The sequence below is a fragment of the Monoraphidium neglectum genome (genome assembly GCF_000611645.1).
Source record: "Monoraphidium neglectum strain SAG 48.87 unplaced genomic scaffold scaffold00313, whole genome shotgun sequence".
Taxonomy (NCBI): Eukaryota; Viridiplantae; Chlorophyta; class Chlorophyceae; order Sphaeropleales; family Selenastraceae; genus Monoraphidium; species Monoraphidium neglectum.
In genome coordinates, this window is record NW_014013315.1 from 12,009 (window position 1) to 30,328 (window position 18,320).

At 66.4% G+C, this 18,320-nt stretch overlaps 6 protein-coding genes across 6 annotated transcripts in view; 2 read left to right on the plus strand and 4 right to left on the minus strand.

The window, feature by feature from the left end:
- Positions 1-325: 325 nt before the first annotated feature.
- MNEG_2688 (hypothetical protein) lies at positions 326-3,169 on the minus strand (the record flags this gene model as incomplete). Its single annotated transcript, XM_014048832.1, has 6 exons — positions 326-498; positions 692-929; positions 1,309-1,435; positions 1,629-2,081; positions 2,281-2,861; positions 3,017-3,169. 6 exons carry the CDS (start codon positions 3,167-3,169, stop codon positions 326-328), a joined length of 1,725 nt encoding a protein of 574 aa, XP_013904286.1.
- A 1,940-nt stretch (positions 3,170-5,109) lies between these two features.
- Positions 5,110-8,469, minus strand: MNEG_2689 (inoleoyl-CoA desaturase; the record flags this gene model as incomplete). Its single annotated transcript, XM_014048833.1, has 10 exons — positions 5,110-5,343; positions 5,558-5,623; positions 5,856-6,103; positions 6,323-6,456; positions 6,653-6,750; positions 7,034-7,139; positions 7,313-7,352; positions 7,525-7,673; positions 7,973-8,165; positions 8,409-8,469. The coding sequence occupies 10 exons, from the start codon at positions 8,467-8,469 to the stop codon at positions 5,110-5,112; spliced, it is 1,329 nt and encodes a 442-aa protein (XP_013904287.1).
- A 651-nt stretch (positions 8,470-9,120) lies between these two features.
- Positions 9,121-11,269, plus strand: MNEG_2690 (hypothetical protein; the record flags this gene model as incomplete). The annotated part of the gene is made up of 8 exons (XM_014048834.1): positions 9,121-9,228; positions 9,353-9,400; positions 9,611-9,742; positions 9,966-10,002; positions 10,169-10,383; positions 10,603-10,654; positions 10,821-10,882; positions 11,081-11,269. 8 exons carry the CDS (start codon positions 9,121-9,123, stop codon positions 11,267-11,269), a joined length of 843 nt encoding a protein of 280 aa, XP_013904288.1.
- Positions 11,270-12,089: 820 nt separating this feature from the next.
- MNEG_2691 (3-hydroxyisobutyrate dehydrogenase) lies at positions 12,090-15,092 on the plus strand (the record flags this gene model as incomplete). Its single annotated transcript, XM_014048835.1, has 8 exons — positions 12,090-12,390; positions 12,710-12,842; positions 13,089-13,254; positions 13,584-13,710; positions 13,950-14,083; positions 14,290-14,346; positions 14,713-14,808; positions 15,009-15,092. The coding sequence occupies 8 exons, from the start codon at positions 12,090-12,092 to the stop codon at positions 15,090-15,092; spliced, it is 1,098 nt and encodes a 365-aa protein (XP_013904289.1).
- Positions 15,093-15,806: 714 nt separating this feature from the next.
- Positions 15,807-16,153, minus strand: MNEG_2692 (DNA-directed RNA polymerases I, II, and III subunit RPABC4; the record flags this gene model as incomplete). The annotated part of the gene is made up of 2 exons (XM_014048836.1): positions 15,807-15,858; positions 16,029-16,153. The coding sequence occupies 2 exons, from the start codon at positions 16,151-16,153 to the stop codon at positions 15,807-15,809; spliced, it is 177 nt and encodes a 58-aa protein (XP_013904290.1).
- A 1,481-nt stretch (positions 16,154-17,634) lies between these two features.
- MNEG_2693 (hypothetical protein) overlaps positions 17,635-18,320 on the minus strand; it is a gene marked incomplete at both ends in the record, with an annotated part of 2,120 nt that continues 1,434 nt past the window's right edge. Inside the window, 2 exons of the mRNA XM_014048837.1 lie at positions 17,635-17,742; positions 18,098-18,193. Of these exons, the coding sequence (XP_013904291.1) occupies positions 17,635-17,742; positions 18,098-18,193 (204 nt within the window). The remainder of the gene's footprint in view (positions 17,743-18,097; positions 18,194-18,320) is intronic.

Below are 18,320 nucleotides of genomic sequence, written 5' to 3' on the forward strand. Positions count from 1 at the left end.
TCGCTGAACCGCCAGTCGCGGGGCGAGCGCGCCCCCACTACAGAGTCGGCGCTGCTTCGACGCCTGGCTTCGGCGCCTGTGCTTGGAGCAAGTGCGGCGCCTGCGTCAGCGCAGTGGCACTGGTCCCTGTGTTGTTGCAGCTGCGAGGGCGCCGCCGGGTGCACCCACTGACCGCAGCAGCTGCGCAGCACGGGTTCCGCGTGCACCCCGGCCAGCGCCTCTCGCACATTGACGGGACTGGGGGAGCGTGCAGCCACAATAGCAGCGACCGCCTCTGCCATGGCTGCCCTGTTCTGGCAGGGAGGCTGTTGTGGCTGCCCATCGTCTATGGGCCCCGCGCAGGCTGCAGCTGCGCCCTGCTGCTGCTGCTGCTGCTGCTGCTGCTGCTGCTGCTGCTGCTGCTGCTGCTGCTGCTGCTGCTGCTGCTGCTGCTGCCACCGCTGGAGCTGGCTGTTGCGCGCCACGCCAGCGCCGGCCAGCTGCTCTTGCGTCGCCCTCCTGCTGGCGTCAACCACATCAGCCGGTAGCGAGGCGGGGACCGCTCCTGCCGGCTCCACGTGCTGCAGCAAACGAGCCACAACACCTGTCGCTCCGCCAGCGGTCACATGGCCGGGTGCAGGGCCGACCATGCTGCTGGTCCTGCTCACCGCCGGGCTTATGCCAATCTCGGGTGATCCACACGCCGACGCACGCCGCCCCCCGCCGTCCGGCGCCACCGGCCCCGGGCCGCCGACGCTGCTGCGGGCGCCCAAGGTGTGGGCGCCGGCCCCGTCCCCTGCGCCCAGCGCCGCGCCTCGCAGCGCCGCCTGGCCCGCCATGAGCTTTGCAAACGCGGCCTCCATCGTCTGCACGGGCTCCTTGAGCGCCGCCACCGCTGGAGCCCGCCTGTTAGGCGCCGCCGCCAGCGACGCGAGGCCGGCGTACTCCACCTGTCGCGTGGTCCGGCGGGTGCGGGGCGCTGTCGCCGCCGTGTCTTGCTGGTGGGCGGGCTGCTGCTGGGCCCCACCTACAGCTGCAACCCTCTGAGGCGCGGGGCCCGCCGTTCCGCGGCCGCTCGGGGAGGCGCGGGCAAACACGCCGTCGAGCAGAGAGTCCAGCAGGTTGCGAAACTTCTGCGGGGAGGTTTCCAAGGCCTTTACTCTCTTAGTATGTAGCACCAGCCTGGATGTCCCATTCTGGAACCTCCTAGCTACGCTGAGGCAGGTGGGACAAAAAGACCTGAGTGAAAAAAACCTGAGTGTGGTGTATCCCCACTGGACACGAGGAGTCCGCATCTTGCACGGACTCGGGCTCGCGCAGCCGCCGCACCTTGCCAGAGGCGCAGTCGAGCTCGTCAAACCCCTGCAGCCGCGCCACCACGCGCTCCAACTGCTCCTCAAATCGCAGCAGCTGCGGCGGCTGGCGCCGAGCGAGCATTGCCAGCTCAGCCTTGAGCCTGCAGCAGCAGGCGCAGGTCGTCCGGGTGTTGACCGGTCAAGCATGCAGACGGGCGCAGCAAAAGGCAAACAGCATTTCAGGTGGCATTTTCAATACTGTGATGGCCGACTTGCATTTCATACTTGGCCGACAGCATTTGACAGCTTACGACAAGCTTAAATCAGCCAAAGCCATGATGCCTCAAAACCCACCTGGACACTTTCGGCGTGAGGATGAACTCGGGCTGCAGCATTGGCAGCACTCCCTTGCGCACCGACAGCGCAGGCGCCCCCGCTCCGCCGCCGCCAGCCCCGCCGCCGCCGCTCGCGGCGCTCGCGCCGCCCATCGACGTCATCGCCGCCGCGGAAGATCTGCGGACGCTCTCCGTCACGACCGCGTTGACCAGATCCTCCAGGGGCGCAAAGTTCTGGTAGTGCGTCGCGCGCCGCCCCTCGCCGCCGCCGCTGCCGCTGCCGTCGGCGGCGGCCGCGGACGCGGAGCGGTCCCTGTCGCGCTGCACCTGGAAGGAGGCGCTCTTGCCGAGGACCACCGTGGTGCGGTCTGCCGACGCGCCACTGTCGTAGGCGCGGTCGGGGGAGGGCGAGGGCGAGGGGGAGGCGCGCTGCGAGAACGGGCTGGCGCACCGCGTCCCTTCGTCCCCGTCCCTGGGGGGGGGGGGACGATGACGTCATCAGCCGTCAGCGATGCGCGCGTCGGGGGCGCCGTCGACCCAACCACCCTCAACCCCGCCGCTGTCCCTCCAACACCACAGGGTGTCGCAAACGCCCGGCCGGTCAGCCGGCGCGCCGTGGGCATGCAGTGCACGTGAGCGTGCTGGGCGCTTTCACACGTTGAACCTCTCACCTGTCTGCCATCTCGTTGAGTGCAGCCTGAGATGGGGACCGGCTGGTCGGCGCGTAGCGCGCCAGGCCCCCCAGCCCGCCCACCCCCTGCACGTCGCTGCCCGGCGAATGCATGCTTGGCGTGTCGGAGGTCTGGGACAGCCGACGCCGCTGGAACGATGAAGACAGCTGAAGCGCCCCGCGGCCGCCGCCGCTGGGGACTGCCGCCGAGGAGGCCAGCGACTGGCCAAACGGCGTCCCGCCGAAGCGGCTGCTGCTGCCGCCTCCGCCGCCCCCGGCGTCCTCGAACGCGACCGCGCGCCGCCGGATGCTGGGGCTGCGCAGCCCCAGCGCTGCTGCGGCGCCGCCGTTGCCGCGCAGGGTCGGCGTCTCTGCGGCGTCGTGGTCCGGGTGATCCTCCAAAAACCCAAAGCCCTCGCGGGTCTCCAAGGGGCTCGGCGCCTGCGCGTGGCCGAGGGCCGGCGCCTGTATGTTGTGCTCCGACGTGGTGGCGCTGCGCTGGCGGGTGGTGCTGCGGTCGCTGCTGCGGCTGAGCATCGAGTCTGTGCGCTGCAGCAGGCTCTGCACCTGGCGCTTCAGGTGCTGCGGCGGCGCGGGATGGGGCGGAGTGAGGGGGCCGGCAGGAGGCGGTGAGCGTTGCGTGTGGCGCTTTGGAGTGGTGCGGCTTGGTTCGCCCATTTGTTGGGTGCTGCAAGCGCTTAAATTGTGACGAATGGTACTGAACCAACAGCGCTCACCACGGGCGAACTATCGGCGGCAGCCCCGCGCAGCGGCTCGCCGCCGCCGCCGCCACCATCGCCGCCATCGCCCGCCCCGGCCCCTGCGTCCTGTTCGTCCTCCTGTCCAAAAGACAGGCTGCTGCGCGTGGTGGCGGTGCGGCCGCTGCGCATGCCGCCTCCTGTGCCCGGCCCGGCCGCAGCCCAGGCGCCTGTGCCTTGTGGTCGGTCCTCGGCGCGCCCTCCCCAGGCGCTGCCGCTGCTCTCCGGCTCTGCTGGTTCCTCCCTGTGGTGCCGCGACGCAGCCCTCCCAGCCTCCTCTGCGGCCAGAAGCTGCTCCTCAAAGTCTAGCGCTTCTCCGTCGGCTGCTGCTCCTGGTGCCGCCTCTGCTGTCTCCGCTGCGGCCTCCCCCGTGCCTGCGCAGCCGCCCTGTTGGCTGGCCACTGCTGCTGCGGGCTCACTGCCGTGCACGGCGGGAGGGGTCGTGTCTGCAGCCTGTTCCCGTACAACGAATCCTGCTTCTTGAACCGCCTGCGCGCCGGGGGAGGACGAGGTATGGTGTACATAACAAGGCACGCATTCGTTGCATCTGCGCAGTACTGCATCTATGCAGTACTGCGGCAATGCGAGCTGCTGCGCTCGCCATCATTGGTCCGCTGCGGACCTGTGCGATGCTTGTGTCTGCAAGAGCTTCGTATATGTCTACAATAAGGTCTAGAACATCTTGTGGCCGTGTCCGCAGGGAGGGCAAGCTCGCTTGACCGGCCCCGAGACTCGTCATGCATATCTCTTTAACGCATGGCCATGTCACTAAAACAACAATGTCTGCCGAAGAACATGACAGGCGTTGCAGTTCGGGTCATCACTGCCTGACCCGTGCACACCCCTGCGCTCATACGCGGCCGGAAAACACACGTTTCATGTTATATGCTGATTGATTGAAACCAAATAAAGTTCTGGTGCGCTGCCTGCTGGTGCTTCACGCCTGCCCTGATCAATTGTCCACTTGCAAGGATGGATGGCTGCTTGCCCTCCGCCCAGTGCAAACCCCTGCTTGCTGGGCACTTGCACGACGCCGCCGGCTTCTCCTTGCCCACCAATGCTGGCTTGCTTCAACCCGCTCCGGGAGGCCAGCATGCGTCAAAGATTGACCAGTTACCGGTACATGTTGGTAGTGCTTGGTGCTAGGTTGTGGGCCGGCGCACCGGCAAGCGTGCAAATTTTGAGGGCCAGCCGCTAAATGAGAAGCGGAGCAGCCTGGTTTGTTGGGGATAAGTCAGAGCGCACCGGCGATGCAGCGGCGCAGCGCCTGGAAACTCATGGGATGGACGAAGACGTTGAGCGTCGCGAGGCGCCCTGGGGGCGGTGCAGGCGGCTCCTGCCCGCAGAGCTTGCCTCGCCGCCTGAAACGGACGCCACAGCAGAGGCTACGAAGCACAATTGATGCTCGATGCAAGATGTCGAGAGGGGTTTGGCCTAGGGTCGCACACGTGCGCACACACGGACGAAAATAATTGACGGCTTGACGGCTTGACTGCAGCAATTCAATGTGGAGGTAAAAAAAGACGAGGCGACAGCGGAACCACCGTTCCCAGTATCGGGCTGCTCTGCAATTGAGCGCAGGCTCAAGACAGCAACAGGAGCAACCCCGTGGCGAGCGGCCAGGAGGCGCCGACCAAAGCCAGCACGAGCACTCTCTATGTGAAGCACGGCAACCGCGGAAAGAGCTGCACGCGTAGGTGGCCGCCGTCGCTTGGCCCTTGGAAGAGGCGTCCGAACAGGCGAAGGGCCGCCCCAAGTGAGCACTGCAAAGCCACCGCTCTGCATCAACGCAAAACCATCGCACAGGGGCGCGCCCCCCGCCAAACCAAGGGGCCAGGCGGCTCGGGCCGCGCCCGCGGGCGCGCATGTACACGCCCCCACATTGCTCAACTGTCCGCCGGCCGCCCGCGCGCGCGGGGGCGCGGGCAGGCGGAGCGACGGGCATGACAGTCCTGACGCGGGCTCCAGTCCAGGGCCCCTCGCACCCAAGAGGGGCGCCATGGCGCGGCCCCCCTCATTGCAGCCCTGCCCACACTGATGCAACATCCGTCGCATCCCACCCAGCCCCAGCCTCACGTAGCCTTGGCCTTCCCGCCGGCGCCCCGGACGCTGACCGCCGCGCGCACGGCCGGCTCGTCCGGCGCCGAGCCGAGCTGCTTCATGCAGCACAGGAAGCCCGACAGGTTGCCCCACAGGGACTTGTAGTGGGTGTAGCGCACGTTGCGGCGGAAGCACTCGTCGCGCACAATGCGCGCGATGGCGGGGTAGTGCACGAAGGAGATGGCGGGGAACAGGTGGTGCTCGATCTGGCGGGAGGAAGTTTGGGGGCCGTTTGGAGGGCGGGGCGTGGCGAATGGGCACGCGCAGTTCAACGCCAACTTTTGGCGGGCAAGTGCCCAATTAACCTGGGGACTCAGGCGCTTTATTGTCAGGTGAAGATATTTGCAGAGGGCGAGCGGCGATGAAATACCCATGTCCAAGCCGGGCCCAAACGAGCCGAGGGGGTGCAGCCGGGCGCACCTGGAGGTTGAGGCCGCCTGTGAAGAAGTTGCCGACGGTGTCGCCCCAGCAGCAGCTAGCCAGGATCTGCGGCGCAGGAGGTGGTGCCATCGAGGCCCGCAATCGTTGCGCCAGCCCTGCCACAGGTCGCAGCCGTGATCCCCACAGCGCTGCGGGTGTGCACGCTCACGCATGCGCCTGCCCGAGCGCCCCCAGAGAGCGCTTGCTTGAGCCCCGCTCGGCAACCTCCAATGACAGAACCCCCACCACGGCGGCCTGGCACGTCCCGCTGCGCGGCGCACCCAGAGCCGTCACCCACCTGCTGCACGCCCCAGTCGCGGTCCGCCACATCCTGGTACAGCACGCCCTTGGTGTCCCCCCCCGCCGGCAGCGGCTTTGACTGCGGCACGTTGTGGCTCACGAAGAACACCATGGCCAGGATGATGGAGAGCGTGGTGCTGTAGCCGGCCGCGCCCAGCAGCGTGGCGGCGGGGCCGTGCAGCGCCCAGGGGAGGACCAGGAGCAGCGCGTAGTGCACGGCCTTGCCCAGGACCAGGGTGGACTTCTCTGGGGGTCGGGGTGTGCGTGTGGTGGTGGACGAGGAGAGGGAGAATGCGTGGCGCGTGTTTAGAGGACGTGGGCGTGTGGGTGCGTATGGGAGCGAGGGGCGGCCACGTGACAGGGCAACGCCTCCGGCGGCACAAGGCAGGGGAGGGGGGAGCCGCAGGCTGACGTGGCGGCGCTTGCGGGTGGGAGCGAGTGGGTGCGTGCAGCGGCCCCGTGCACCGAGCTTGGTGGCGCCCAGGAGCTCCGCGCCGACGGTCTTGTTGGTGACGAGGGAGGCGAAGTCGCCCAGCTGGAAGGCCAGGTGCAGGGCCGGGTAGGCCGCCCAGACGTAGAGGTGCTGCCACCGGTGGAACCTGCGCGGCGCAGTCAGAGGGGAGCATGGTCAAAACGAGCGCAGGGCGCCTGGCGTGCGCGGCTGACTGGTGGTCTTGGGTGGGCGGGTTTGCAGCAGCAACTTGCATCGCCTAGGGCAGTGAGCCGTACCAAGCCCGACTGGCAGGGGGCTGTCCCTGATCAAGGCCGTGCCGACGCCGGAGGCGTGGCGCGCACCACAGGCGCGGTAGGCGGTTGTCGAAGCGCAGCAGGGGGTACATGGAGCACACGTCCTCGTCCAGGACCTCGTCATTGGTGTGGATGTGGTGAGACACCTGCAGGTGTGTTTGGGTGTGAGTGTGTGTGTGCGCGCATGTGTACATGTGTTGTTGTGGTGAAGGGGACTGTAGTGTGCGGACAGCGTACAGCAAGGGCCGGGTGGGGGGCAAGCGAATACTGCAGAAGGCCAGCCGCATAATCATGGCGTTGGGCCCTTGCAGCACGCTGGGCGGGCACTGGTGTGGAGCTCGTGGTGTGCGCCAGGTTGAGAGCCACGCCTGCGAAAGCCACGTGGCGCGTTGCGTGCCGAGCGCGCCTCAGCACGCGGCCGCGGCGCACCTGGTGGTGGTACCGCCAGGTCAGCGAGGCGCCGCCGATGAGGTCGTTGCACATGCCTAGCAGCACGTTGACCAGGGGGACCGTGCTCATGGCGCCGTGGTTGCCGCTAGGGGACCACAGTGGGAGGGGGACGCGGGAGGTCGTCGAGGCGTGCGTGTGAGCAGAATGATGGACCTCACCCCCTCTTGAAAAAGTGCGATAGTGATGCAGCACGGCTCAGTGCAGGCAGAGTCAGTGCCACAACACTGGACGAGCCCAGCCGCACCGCGGCCCCCTCACCAGTGCTGGATGGTGACGCCGATCCACGCGCCAGCCACCCCTGCGACCGCAGGGCCGCAACGCGCGTGTCAGCGGGCACGCAGCTGCGAAGGCGATGGTACCAGCCCGCACGGCCGCGTCCGCCCGGGCCGCTGGACATGCTGTTGCCGGCTGCAGGCAAGACGCGCGGCGCATGCCAACCCCGGCCGGCGCAGGGGCCGCGAGGGGCGCACCGAACAGCAGGCCCGTCACGAATCCGGTCCAGCGGGCGTAGAGGTAGTAGGTGATGACCGCAAAGGTCAGCACGGACAGCGCCGCCAGCTCGCTGCCGCGGCGGTGGGCGCCGCGGTTCTCGCTGCCGCGGAACACCTCCTTGCGCACCCTGCCGTTTGGAGGACGAGGGATGGCGAGCGAAGCGCCACCGTTGGCCACATTAAAGAGATCGCCGTGCATGAAGGATCCCATCTGTGCACAGCGCCTCGTTCTCTGGACAGGCGCATGGCCGCGAAGCCCACCGCACCCCTGCCGTCCGCCGGTCTCTGCCGCCATTGCCCTGCCGTCCCTGCACCCCAACCGCTGCCGCCTGCGAAGCGCCGCGCGCCGCTCCAGGGCCGTACCGTCGCTACCCCTAAACCGCTGCCGCGCGTGATACACCGGCGTCGGCGCCGGCGCCGCCCGCACCTGTCCTTAATCGACACGTACAGCTGCGAGTCGTTGGGGCGCGGCGCCTGCGGCACGCTGTTGACCGGGAAGCCATTGAGCACGGGCAGCTTCTGGAACACCGCGGCCGCGACGTCGTGGCGGAGGTGGTACGATTCGAAGAGAGCTGCGGGGTGCGAGATGCGTGCGGCGATGTGGGGCGATGTGAGGCCGCCTCAGGGTGGGGCCGGGCGGGCGCTTTCGACGTGGTGATGCGCGGGCGTGGCTGGCCGCCAGCAATTGGACAAACCGCCCGAAAGGCTCTGGCGGTGCTGTTCATGCAAGGTGCCCGCAGCCGCGGGCGTGTTGGCGTCGCGCTGCGCGCCGCGATGCCGACCGGTGCTGTCATTCAGGGTGCGGTGGCCGTCCCACGCATTCCTGCAACGTCCAGCCGCAGCTGATGCGACCGGGGCCCCACCTGTGGCATCCCGGCCGACCGCGAGGTTGATCAGCCACTGGCCGCCTGGGTGGCGGTCCATGAAGCCCGAAATGTCGTACGCCACGCCGCGGTAGATCGTCCACTTGATCCCCGCCCACCTGGGGTCGGTCCAGGGCGCCTTATCCGAGTGCGTTGTGACCGTCGCCCTGCGCGCGCGCCGCGCAGCATTTGGCGGGTGGCGGCATGGCTTCGCAGGCGCCACATGAGACCTTATGAGGCGCAGAAAATTACACACAAGCACCTGTGCAGCGCTGATGGGCCATACACCACCACAAAAAATGGCGACCCTGGCCCGCTGTTGGCCCAGACCCGCGATCTTTGGCCGAAAGCCCGAGTTGTCAGCTCACATGGCGAGAAACTACTCCTTTAGCCCGAGTAAAGCGTACTAAGGCCCCTGATCCCGTTCCCGGAGGGAGCGTTGAGAGACTCGCTGCCCTGCGGTGCCCAACAAGGGCCTTCCAACAAACTCGGAGCGAAAGTGTTCGGTAAGAGGTTACGCCCTTCATATTCAGCTGCAACCTCCCGCCGATCTCGCTCCCTTCGCTTTGGCACTTGACTCTGTGAACATGTCATGCAAAATTTTCCTGCCGCGGCTTCTACAAGAGCATATTGCCTGGCACATTGCTCTTTGCACTTACGATATTGAAATTCTTGACACCAGAACTGCAGCCAGTTCTGCACACGTGCGGCCATGTCAACCGAGCCCTCATCGTCCACTGCGGCGGCATCGCCCGCCTCTGCCGCACTCCGCCGATTTGGGCTAGTTGGCAAGACAGCCCTCGTCACGGGCGCCACAAAGGTGCGTTTCATCAAGACCACCACAGCCTGGAACGGGGACGCGTTGCGTTGAGAGGGAGTGGCCTCCACTGTGTCTGATCGTGGCCCCCCACTGCTTGTGTGCCGGCTGCATCACACGTGCGCAGGGGATTGGCAGAGCCATTGCCGAGGAGCTCGGCAGCTTGGGAGCAGAGGTGCGACTTGGCACGGGGGCGATGGCGTCACGCCGCTTGTGCAGTGCCCGGAATGAGCCACGAAGCGAGCGGCGCGCCGGGCAGAACAGCGGGGCGACTGGGTGCTGCGTGGGCAAGCCCCGCGCCACTTCGCCATCACACATGTGATGCAAATCGGCTCGCGCCCTCCCCCCTGACCGCTGGTGCGCGTCCTCGTGATCCTCCTCAAAGGTCTACATCTGCTCCCGCAACGCGGATGAGCTCGGCGCAGCGCTGGCCGACCTGCGGGCGCAGGGCATCGCCGCGCAGGGATCCGTGGCAGACGTCTCAGAGCGGCGGCAGTGCGAGGAGCTGATCGTCAGGGTGCGTGGAGCCTCCCGCGTGCGCAGGGCACGGCCGGCTGGTGCGCCGCACACACACGGGCACGCGGTGCCCCGCGAGCCGCGCAGCAGCCGGCTGCGAATGCGGCAGCTGACAGCCAAGCTCTTGGCGCCAGGCGGCTGGCCGCCAACTCCTTGCGCGACCCTTCAATTGGAGAGCGTACCTCAGGCACGGCACGCAACCGCTATTCGCTGTGTTTTCACAGGTGTCGGCGGCGTTTGGCGGCAAGCTCGACGTGCTGAGTGAGCGGCACTGCCGCTGCAGCATGCAGCAATCAAGACGGCGCGGCTGCGATTCACCCACCATCTGAGGCGTCACGCATCCTGGCTGTGCCGCCAGCACTCACTCTGCTGCGCCTTCACAAACCCGCCTCTATACACACGCACTCCCCGCACCCCTGCCCTGCAGTCAACAACGTCGGCACCAACATACGCAAGCCCTGTGTGGATATCACCCCCGATGATCTTGACTGGGTGTTGACCACCAACCTCCGGTCAGCCTTCCACCTGTCGCAGCTGGCGCACCCCTTGCTCAAGGCGGCCGGCGGCGGCGCGAGCGTGGTGTTCAACTCTTCCGTCGCGGGGGGCCCTCTAGGCATGTTTTCTGGAACACCATACGCGATGGTGCGCCCCCTGCCTCCAGGCCACCAGGCGCCGTGCCGCAGGCTTGCAGCCAGACCAAGTGCTCGCTTGCGCGTGCAGCCTGAGTGAGGGAGTGACTGGACCTCTGGCAGGCAGACCTGCGGCTGGCACCTGGGTCGTGTCCTCGTAATCATTCGTGTCTAAGCAACGCGGTCAACACCTTCCCATTGCGAACCACACCTTCGCCCGTGCAACTCTCAGACCAAGGCGGCCCTCAACCAGCTGACGAAGAACCTCGCGGTGGAGTGGGCAGGTGAGGAGCGCCACGGGCGCCCCCCAGATGCAGTCTCCGCAATCAGCGTGGCCAAGGAGCGGACGCGCGCAACGGCCTGCCCAGCAGGGCATGCGGCTGTTGCCGTCTTTCCCCCCCACTGACCTCGCGCCTCGCTTTGGCACACTCGGGTTGGGACGCGCCGCAGCGGACGGGATAAGGACCAATGCGGTGGCGCCCTGGTACACGGCGACACCCCTGGCCAACCAGGTGTGCATGGGGTCGGGCCAGGACACCCGCCGCACAAGGGCGCACGGACGAGGACCGTGGCACTCCACCAGCCGCACGCTGACAGCGCCCTGACTGCCGATGGGACTCACCCTGCGCATGCCCGTCCACGGTGACGTCCAGGCTTGTATTTTGTCAGCTTGCTGAACACTGCATGCCGCGTTGTACCCATGCCCGCAGGTCCTGCAGAACGAGGAGTTCCGCTCCAAGGTCTTGGCGCGCACCCCCCTGGGCCGCGTCGCGGAGCCGTCCGAGGTTGCGGCGGTGGTGGCGTTCCTCGTGGGGCCGGCCGCGTCGTACGTCACCGGGCAGACGCTCGCGGTGGACGGCGGCTACTCGGTCATGGGCCTGTGGCCGAACCTGGGCTAGCTGCGGCGGGGCCGCCGGCGGCGGGATGGAGGCGTGGGGATGACAGCGAACTTTGGCCCCGCTCGGGTAACACAAGGACGCGGCCAGCGCGCTTGAACGCCGCGCGGCAGCGGGTGCATTGTCGTCGTAAGCGTCGTGGTCACTATGTTGATGCCGCAACAGCCATGGCTGCATGTGTCTGGAACCTGGCGCAGCTGCAAGTCTTGAAAAGTAAGTCATGTACATTTCAAAATAGCTTCGCCGAACCGCGGGTCACCTGGCTCAGGTGGCCGCACCTGTAAGCGTCTGTGCGTCCTAAGCGGGGTGGGGGGACAGGCGAGCGTGCACAGGCAGCAGCGGAAGCATCGACATGATTGCTTGCGCGCCACTTCAAGGTCTCCGATGGTTGTAAATTGTTGACCGCTGCATGATCCGATGCGCGACAAGTGCGGCGGTGACCGTGCCGGGGTGAGATCTGGAACGCCGACATCAGCACTGTGGTCAACACGTGGTTGGTGACGAGATATATCTTGCAGTCGTGATTGCGCCCGATGCTGCATACAATCATCGTACAAGGGCCGCGTCGACACCATTGGCCACGCCAGCACTCGCTCAAGGGCTTCTATTAATAGGCGCAAGTGTGTTGGTGTGTACGTAGAGAGACTTCTTACTTGATAGCCACTGTGTTACTCTGCTGCAGCGGCGCTGCGTCGAGCTCCATCGTGCACGGCCCGCCTGTCGGGGTGGCGCGCGGCGCACTGCGGCACCGGCGCCAATGGCTGTGATACGCAGCGCCCTGGCAGCATGTGCGGCGTCTCTGGGTGCCTTGCAGCCGCCGCTGATGCGCGCGGCTGCCCCTGCCGCTGCTCGCGCCATCTCCACCTGGGGCCCGCCCGCCGCGCCGCCCGCGCCGGGCGGTGCCCCACCCCGCACCGCCAGCGCGGCGGCGCCACGGCCGGCGGCAGCGTCCCAGACAATAGGCTTCATCGGCGTCGGCAACATGGGGGGCCCCATGGCGGCGTCGCTCATACGTGCGGGCCACCAGATCATCGTTGTTGACCGCAACCCAGCAGCTGTGGCGAAGCTGGAGCAGCTGGGGGCGCGGGCGGCCAAGTCAGCGCGGGAGATCGCTGAAACCCCGGGTAGGCACTTAGGCGTGGTTAATGCAGTCGTGACGGCAGCAAACGACCATCTGCATGTGTGATGATGGGGTTTCGAGGGGCATTTGATGTTCTCATTTGGTGGCAGTCCAGGGAGGCTGAGTGGCCCGCCCCCCCCATTGCCAACGAACGGGTCAGAGCTGTCTATGAAGTGCTGCAGCAGGCAGCGAAGCTGCTGCCTGCGCGGCAGTGTCGCCTGGCTTGCGCGCCCTGTGCCCCCGCCGCCCCCGCCCAAACCTGCAAACCTGCTGCGCCCGACAGCCATGCTCCCCCTTTCCGATCAATCGCCGCCCGGGAGCAGGTGTGTCGGTTGTGCTGACGATGCTGCCGTCCACGGAGCACGTGCAGGACGCGTTTGAGGGCCCGGACGGCGTGCTGCGCGCGGGCAAGCTGCAGCCGCCGCTGCTCATCGACTGCAGCACCATCTCCCCGCTGTGAGTGGCCTCAATGATGCGGGGCAACGTTGCCAGCATGGTCGAGCGAGCCGCGGCCGTACGAGCTGCGGCTGCGTGAGATGCGGCTATGTCTGCGTGACCCCGCGCCCGCGCCCGATCAGGGGCAGCAACGCCCCAGCCTGGTCGCCGCCGTCCTCTGACCTCTTCGCCGGCTTGAGAGCCGCCGCCGCGTATGCTGGACCCGTTTCTTGAACCTCGTGATCCCTCATACCAAACCTCGGACAGGTATACCCAAGAGCTGGCGAAGCGCGTCGCACGCCACCGCCTGGCTGCGCAGGCGCCGCGCACCGACATGCCCTGGCTCGCGCACGCGGCGCCGACGCCGCGCCTGATCGACGCGCCTGTGTCTGGCGGCGTGCTGGCCGCCAGCAACGCAACGCTCACGTTCATGGTGGGCGCTGGGAGGGGGGTGACCCCAGCAGCGCAATGGCGCCCTGTTATGAGATCAAGGCGGCCTTGGCTGTGGGCGCAAGCCTGGCTGTGGGCGCAAGCCCCGCTTGGCGTTGTTGCCTTTTGGGCTCGTGAATCCTGCAGTCCGAAGTGGGATCAGACGCTTGCGCACGCCCGCAGCCAACGAGACACGCCTGCGACGTTGCCTGCTCTGATCGCTCCACACACGCCCACACTCCCCGGCACCCTGCTTTGCCCCCACCGCGCGCCTCTCATCATGCATTGCACATCGCACACCCCACACAACGCGCCACACGCCACACGCGCCAGGTCGGGGGCCCCACCGAGGCGGTCGCCGCCGCGCGGCCGCTGCTTGATGCAATGGGCACCAATGTGGTGCACCTGGGGGAGGCGGGGCTGGGCCACGCCGCCAAGCTGTGCAACAACGTCTGCCTGGGTGCGTCCCATGCCCTTTTGTTTTTGCGCCTTGCGGGCTGAACCTTGATGGAAAAGATGGTGACCTGCCCAGCTTCCTCGTCTCCTGCAAGACGGCCCCCAGCGTTTGAGCTCGCACCTGCGCGTAGATGGTTGGGCGCTCGCCTGCCCTCGTTGCGTGTGAAGGTCCGCCGCACCCCCTGACAGGCGCTCGCGCGGCGCCCGCTCGTCCCGCTGAAACGCACCTGCGCGTCTGCGCAGGGATACAGATGGCCGGCGTGAGCGAGGCGCTGGCGCTGGGGGCGTCCCTGGGCCTAGACCCGAAGCAGCTGTCTGCTGTCATGAACGGCAGCAGCGCGCGCTGCTGGTCCCTTGAGTGCTACTCCCCAGTGCCGGTGGGCAGCGGCTCGCTCCCGTTGCTTGTGTGCTGCCCGCTGGATGCAGGGGTCGGCGCATGGGGAGGGCGCTGAATGGAGATGCAGACATAATGGTGCATGCCGCATGCCTGTTTTTGGTCCTCGGTCTGAGCCCCCACGTCACCGGGGGCCCACTCAACCCAACACGCCACCCAACCCAACACGCCTTGCGCTGCCGGCCGCAGGGTGTGATGCCTGACGTGCCGTCCTCAAAGGGCTACGCCGGCGGCTTCAGCGCTCAGGTGCGGCGCCCTCCTGCGGGCGCCAGGGATGTGCTGCATGCTGCAAGGGGTGCGCGCCCTGCCGGCGTGCAGCCCTTGAACCACCGAGCGCCGCCTTCAAGCCCAACAAAACGAGAGACCCCGTGTGAATCGGGCGCCTCTGCCTGGCTGCGTTTTCGTCTGCCGTTGCCGTTATCAGCCCATGGCTTCGCGACGCATGCCACCTGTGCACCCACACCGGCTTACACTGGTCAATCAATTCAGGCATGAGTGTGCCTGCTTGCCCCCTGTGGCGCATGTTCGCCTCGCCTCACCGCCTCACGCATCACGCCACTCCCAATTCCTTTCTCCACTCTGTTTGTCTGTGTGCCTCTGTCGCCCCACCAGCTGATGCTCAAGGACCTACGCCTGGCCATGCAGCTGGCCTCCGCCACCAGCAGCCCCGCACCCATGGCCCAAAACGTGGCCCAGCTCTACCGCACGGTGGGCGCATTCAGGGGGACGCGGCTGATCGCATGGCGCAGACTGCGGGGGGTCCACTGGGGGCTGTCGTGCGCGGTGAACCTCCCGTCCAGTGGCCCGCCTGCGCTGCGTGCGCTGGCCGGCCCACCCGCTGGCGTGCTCTTACGCCACGCGTCATGCTGTGCGACTGCGCCGCGACGTCGACTCGCACCTTGGCCCAGGTCGTGGATGCAACCGCGGAGAGCGGCCCGCTGGACTTCAGCAGCATTTACAAGTTCATATACCAGGCCAAGGCGCCCCCTTAGTTGGCATCAGACAGAGTGGGCCCGCCGCCACACTGCGGGCTGCTGCGGGTGGCTGGCCGTTTTTGCGGCCTGTGGCCTCGGCGGCTGCGCCACCCTACCGTGCGTGCGTCGCCCCTTCTCCTAGCCCCAGGGGTGGGCTTGCACACACCCAGGGTTTCTCAACCAGCGGTGCACCGAACAGTTTTGCCCCCGCCGCAATTTCGAGCTGCTGCGGCTTGCGCTGCCATGCCGCCCGTGCATGCGGCCCCTGCAATCAGCTAGAACGCGCGCGCACGCTCCCTGCCTGCGCCTCGCTGCACCCGCTGCCCGCTGCTGTGGGTGCGCCCCTGTACAAATAGCGGCTGCCTGCCCCCTGTAGCTTGTACCCTTGGCGCCACCAAACGCCACAACACTGATGCAGGGGTTCTGCGGTTACACATTTGCGTAGTGACCTGCATAACCTTCCTCGTTCGGGTTCCAGCCACGAAAAATACGAACAGCGGGTGGTCATGTACAAAATGGCGCCGCCAAACTGTTGATGCTGCAGTAGTAGCAACTGCTGCGGTGCCCCACACGTGCACCCAAGCAGTCACAGACGCTGTGACTGCTTGAATGAGGTGACCGCGAACAGTGATGGCGGCTCCGATGTGTGCTTGTTCAGCGCACCAAGTTGATGTGCATGGCGTGAAGCTGCTGTCGAGCGCTGCAAGTCAAAGCTGCTGCTCGATAGCCCCATCACCTCGCCTCAAACTGCACCACGCGCTTTGTCCGCTTCTTGTAGAGGATTCTGAGGTTGATTTGAAGGCGAGGGAGGTTCAGGGGCTGGCGCTGTACAGATGCGCAGCGGCAGCGGGCGGCGGCGGCGGGACGGCAGCGCTTCAAGGCGTGCATACGCCCTGCCGTCCCAGCACCGGTCACCAGTCGATACATGGATTCAATTCTACTGATGTCTTTTACCTGTATCCGCACTCCTTGCACTGGATGGGCTCCCCCGACTTCAGGCGCGTGTCCACGCCGCACTGTCCGCAGGTGTACTCACAACCCAGGTCCGCAGTCGTGTTGAACTGCCCGTAGCCGCTCATTTCTGCTGCTATGCGAGGCCCTGTGCTCAGATCAGTTCTACAAAGCCTGAGAGAACTTGTCGACAAGGTGCTCGCTATTGTTGGATCGATGTGAAGATGTCTAGCTGCGCGCGCTGGTGTACAGCAGCACACCTGCATGTGGCCTCGCTAAGCCCTTCCCGCCCGCTTCCCGCTGGCCACCGCATGCTGCCCGTGCTGTGATCAAGTGAGCCAGGTGACAACGGAGACTGGAGCTGATTCTTGTAGTCAGCCCACGTCACTTTGGGTGGCCAGGTACAGGATCCAGTTGAGAGTATTCTTTTGCGCTTGACCAGCCAGTGCCACTTTGAACGATTTTGTTGCGCACGGGCCCTTGAGCGCTGGCAGCAGACAGGTAGGCAAAGGGCGCCTCTGCGCAAGGCATATCGTGACCCGTTCAGTTGACTCACTGTGTTGGATCCTTGCAGTCTAACTCGCCTGCCTTTGATGCAGATTGTTACAAGCGTGAAGACCCAACACCACAACCCCTTTGTGTGTGAGGTGCGTGACAGCACTTGAGGGATTGATTACGAGCTACCAATAGTCATGAATACAGCGGCCCGCGTACAGGACGCCGGGAGCTGCGTCAACAAAATGAAAAGCGCAACACAAGCAAGGCGAAAAAGAAACAGGCCGACGATTGAGTCACGTGTCCTCGACCCAGGGGTCTTCCGCGCACTGCGCCACTCTCCACAACACCCGTCGCGATATGCGGGTAAAACAGCAGGTTTTGCAACAAACCCACGGCGCCGCCCGTCGTCGCACGGGGTAAAGGCGTGCCGCAATATGTACACAAGCGTTTGTTGGGCGTCGAGGGCGCGGCGGGTGCTGGGCGTGTGGGAGCCTTGCTGCCCCGCCTGCACGCCCAAAGGTCATGTGCGTACTTTGTGCATCGGTGTGCAGTTGAATGAGACGCGCCGCCACATGGCGCCGCGAAAATCATGCAGGTCCCAAGGACGGCTGGCCTGCGGGGGCGGCGCTCGGCTTGCAGCGCTGCAGGCGAATAAGGAGCGGCGGTGCGCACCGGAAGGGCCGCCGCGCCATGTGCAGTGAGTGTGCAGTGTGGTCCCTGCGTGCGCCTTGTGCCGTGTGCAGCAGGCGGCAATCACCAGTGCCTGCGGGGAGGGGTGGCCAATGACCAGTGCCCGGTGTGTGTGTGTGTGTGTGTGTGCGTGTGTGTGCGTGTGTGTGAGGGGGGGAGGCATGTGTGTACGCGTGTGAGTGTGTTTTGTTGGGCAGGCGGCCTTGGTGCGATACCGTTCTGCCCTTTGCCCGCAGCGGGGCGGCAAGGCCCTCTTGCAGGGCGCCACCATGGGCGGCCGCCCCAACAGCAAGCAGCAAACCGGCTCTGCAACATGGCCAGAGCTTGGGCTGCAACCACGCCGCCTCCAAGCAAACTGTTTGCCACGTGTGGGAACAGGGCGAGGACGCCACAACGGGTGTGCGGCATGCCGGCGCGCGACTCACGGCAGGAATTCGACCTCGATCTCGAGCATGCCGCCGTCGCCGTCCCCCAGGGGCAGTGTCTTGTGGAGGTAGCCCGCCTGCTCCTGCCCAGTCCACCGCGACACCTGGGGGGGGGGGGGTGTGCAGTGGCGTTTCGGGTGGGCGTGAGTGGGTGCGGGGGGCCGAGGCGCGGCGCAACTGGGTGCATGGCGCAGGCCTGCGGCGGTGGCGGTGCGGTGCGCTGCGGTGCAGGCCAGCCGCGGCCGGCCATGAGGTGCCCAAGAGAGGGCAGCGGGAGCAAGGGCCAGCCGGTGGCTGCGACACAGGAAGGGGCGGATGCGGAAGGCAGCAAACGTGCCCTTTGGAAGTCAGCCATGTGACAAGCACGGCAGCAAGTGTGCAATGTTGAACAAATGGGGAATCACGGGTGCACATCATTCAATACCGGGTGCGGTCGGTCAAACGTCGGTCAAAGCCCACCATGGTCGAGTCCAACACGTCTGGCAGCTTGATGGTGAGGGTCCCCAGCTCGTCATTTATGAGGCCCGGCTCCATGACAGTCACCACCAGATCGTCCTTTTGGGGGGGGGGGGCAAGTGGGCGGGTTGCGGGTGGCGGGTGGCGGGTGAGCATGGGACTTGCGGTTTGCGGGGGGGCGCGCTGGAGGGAGGGGCGGAGGGTGACGGGAGGCTGAGGCGGGGGG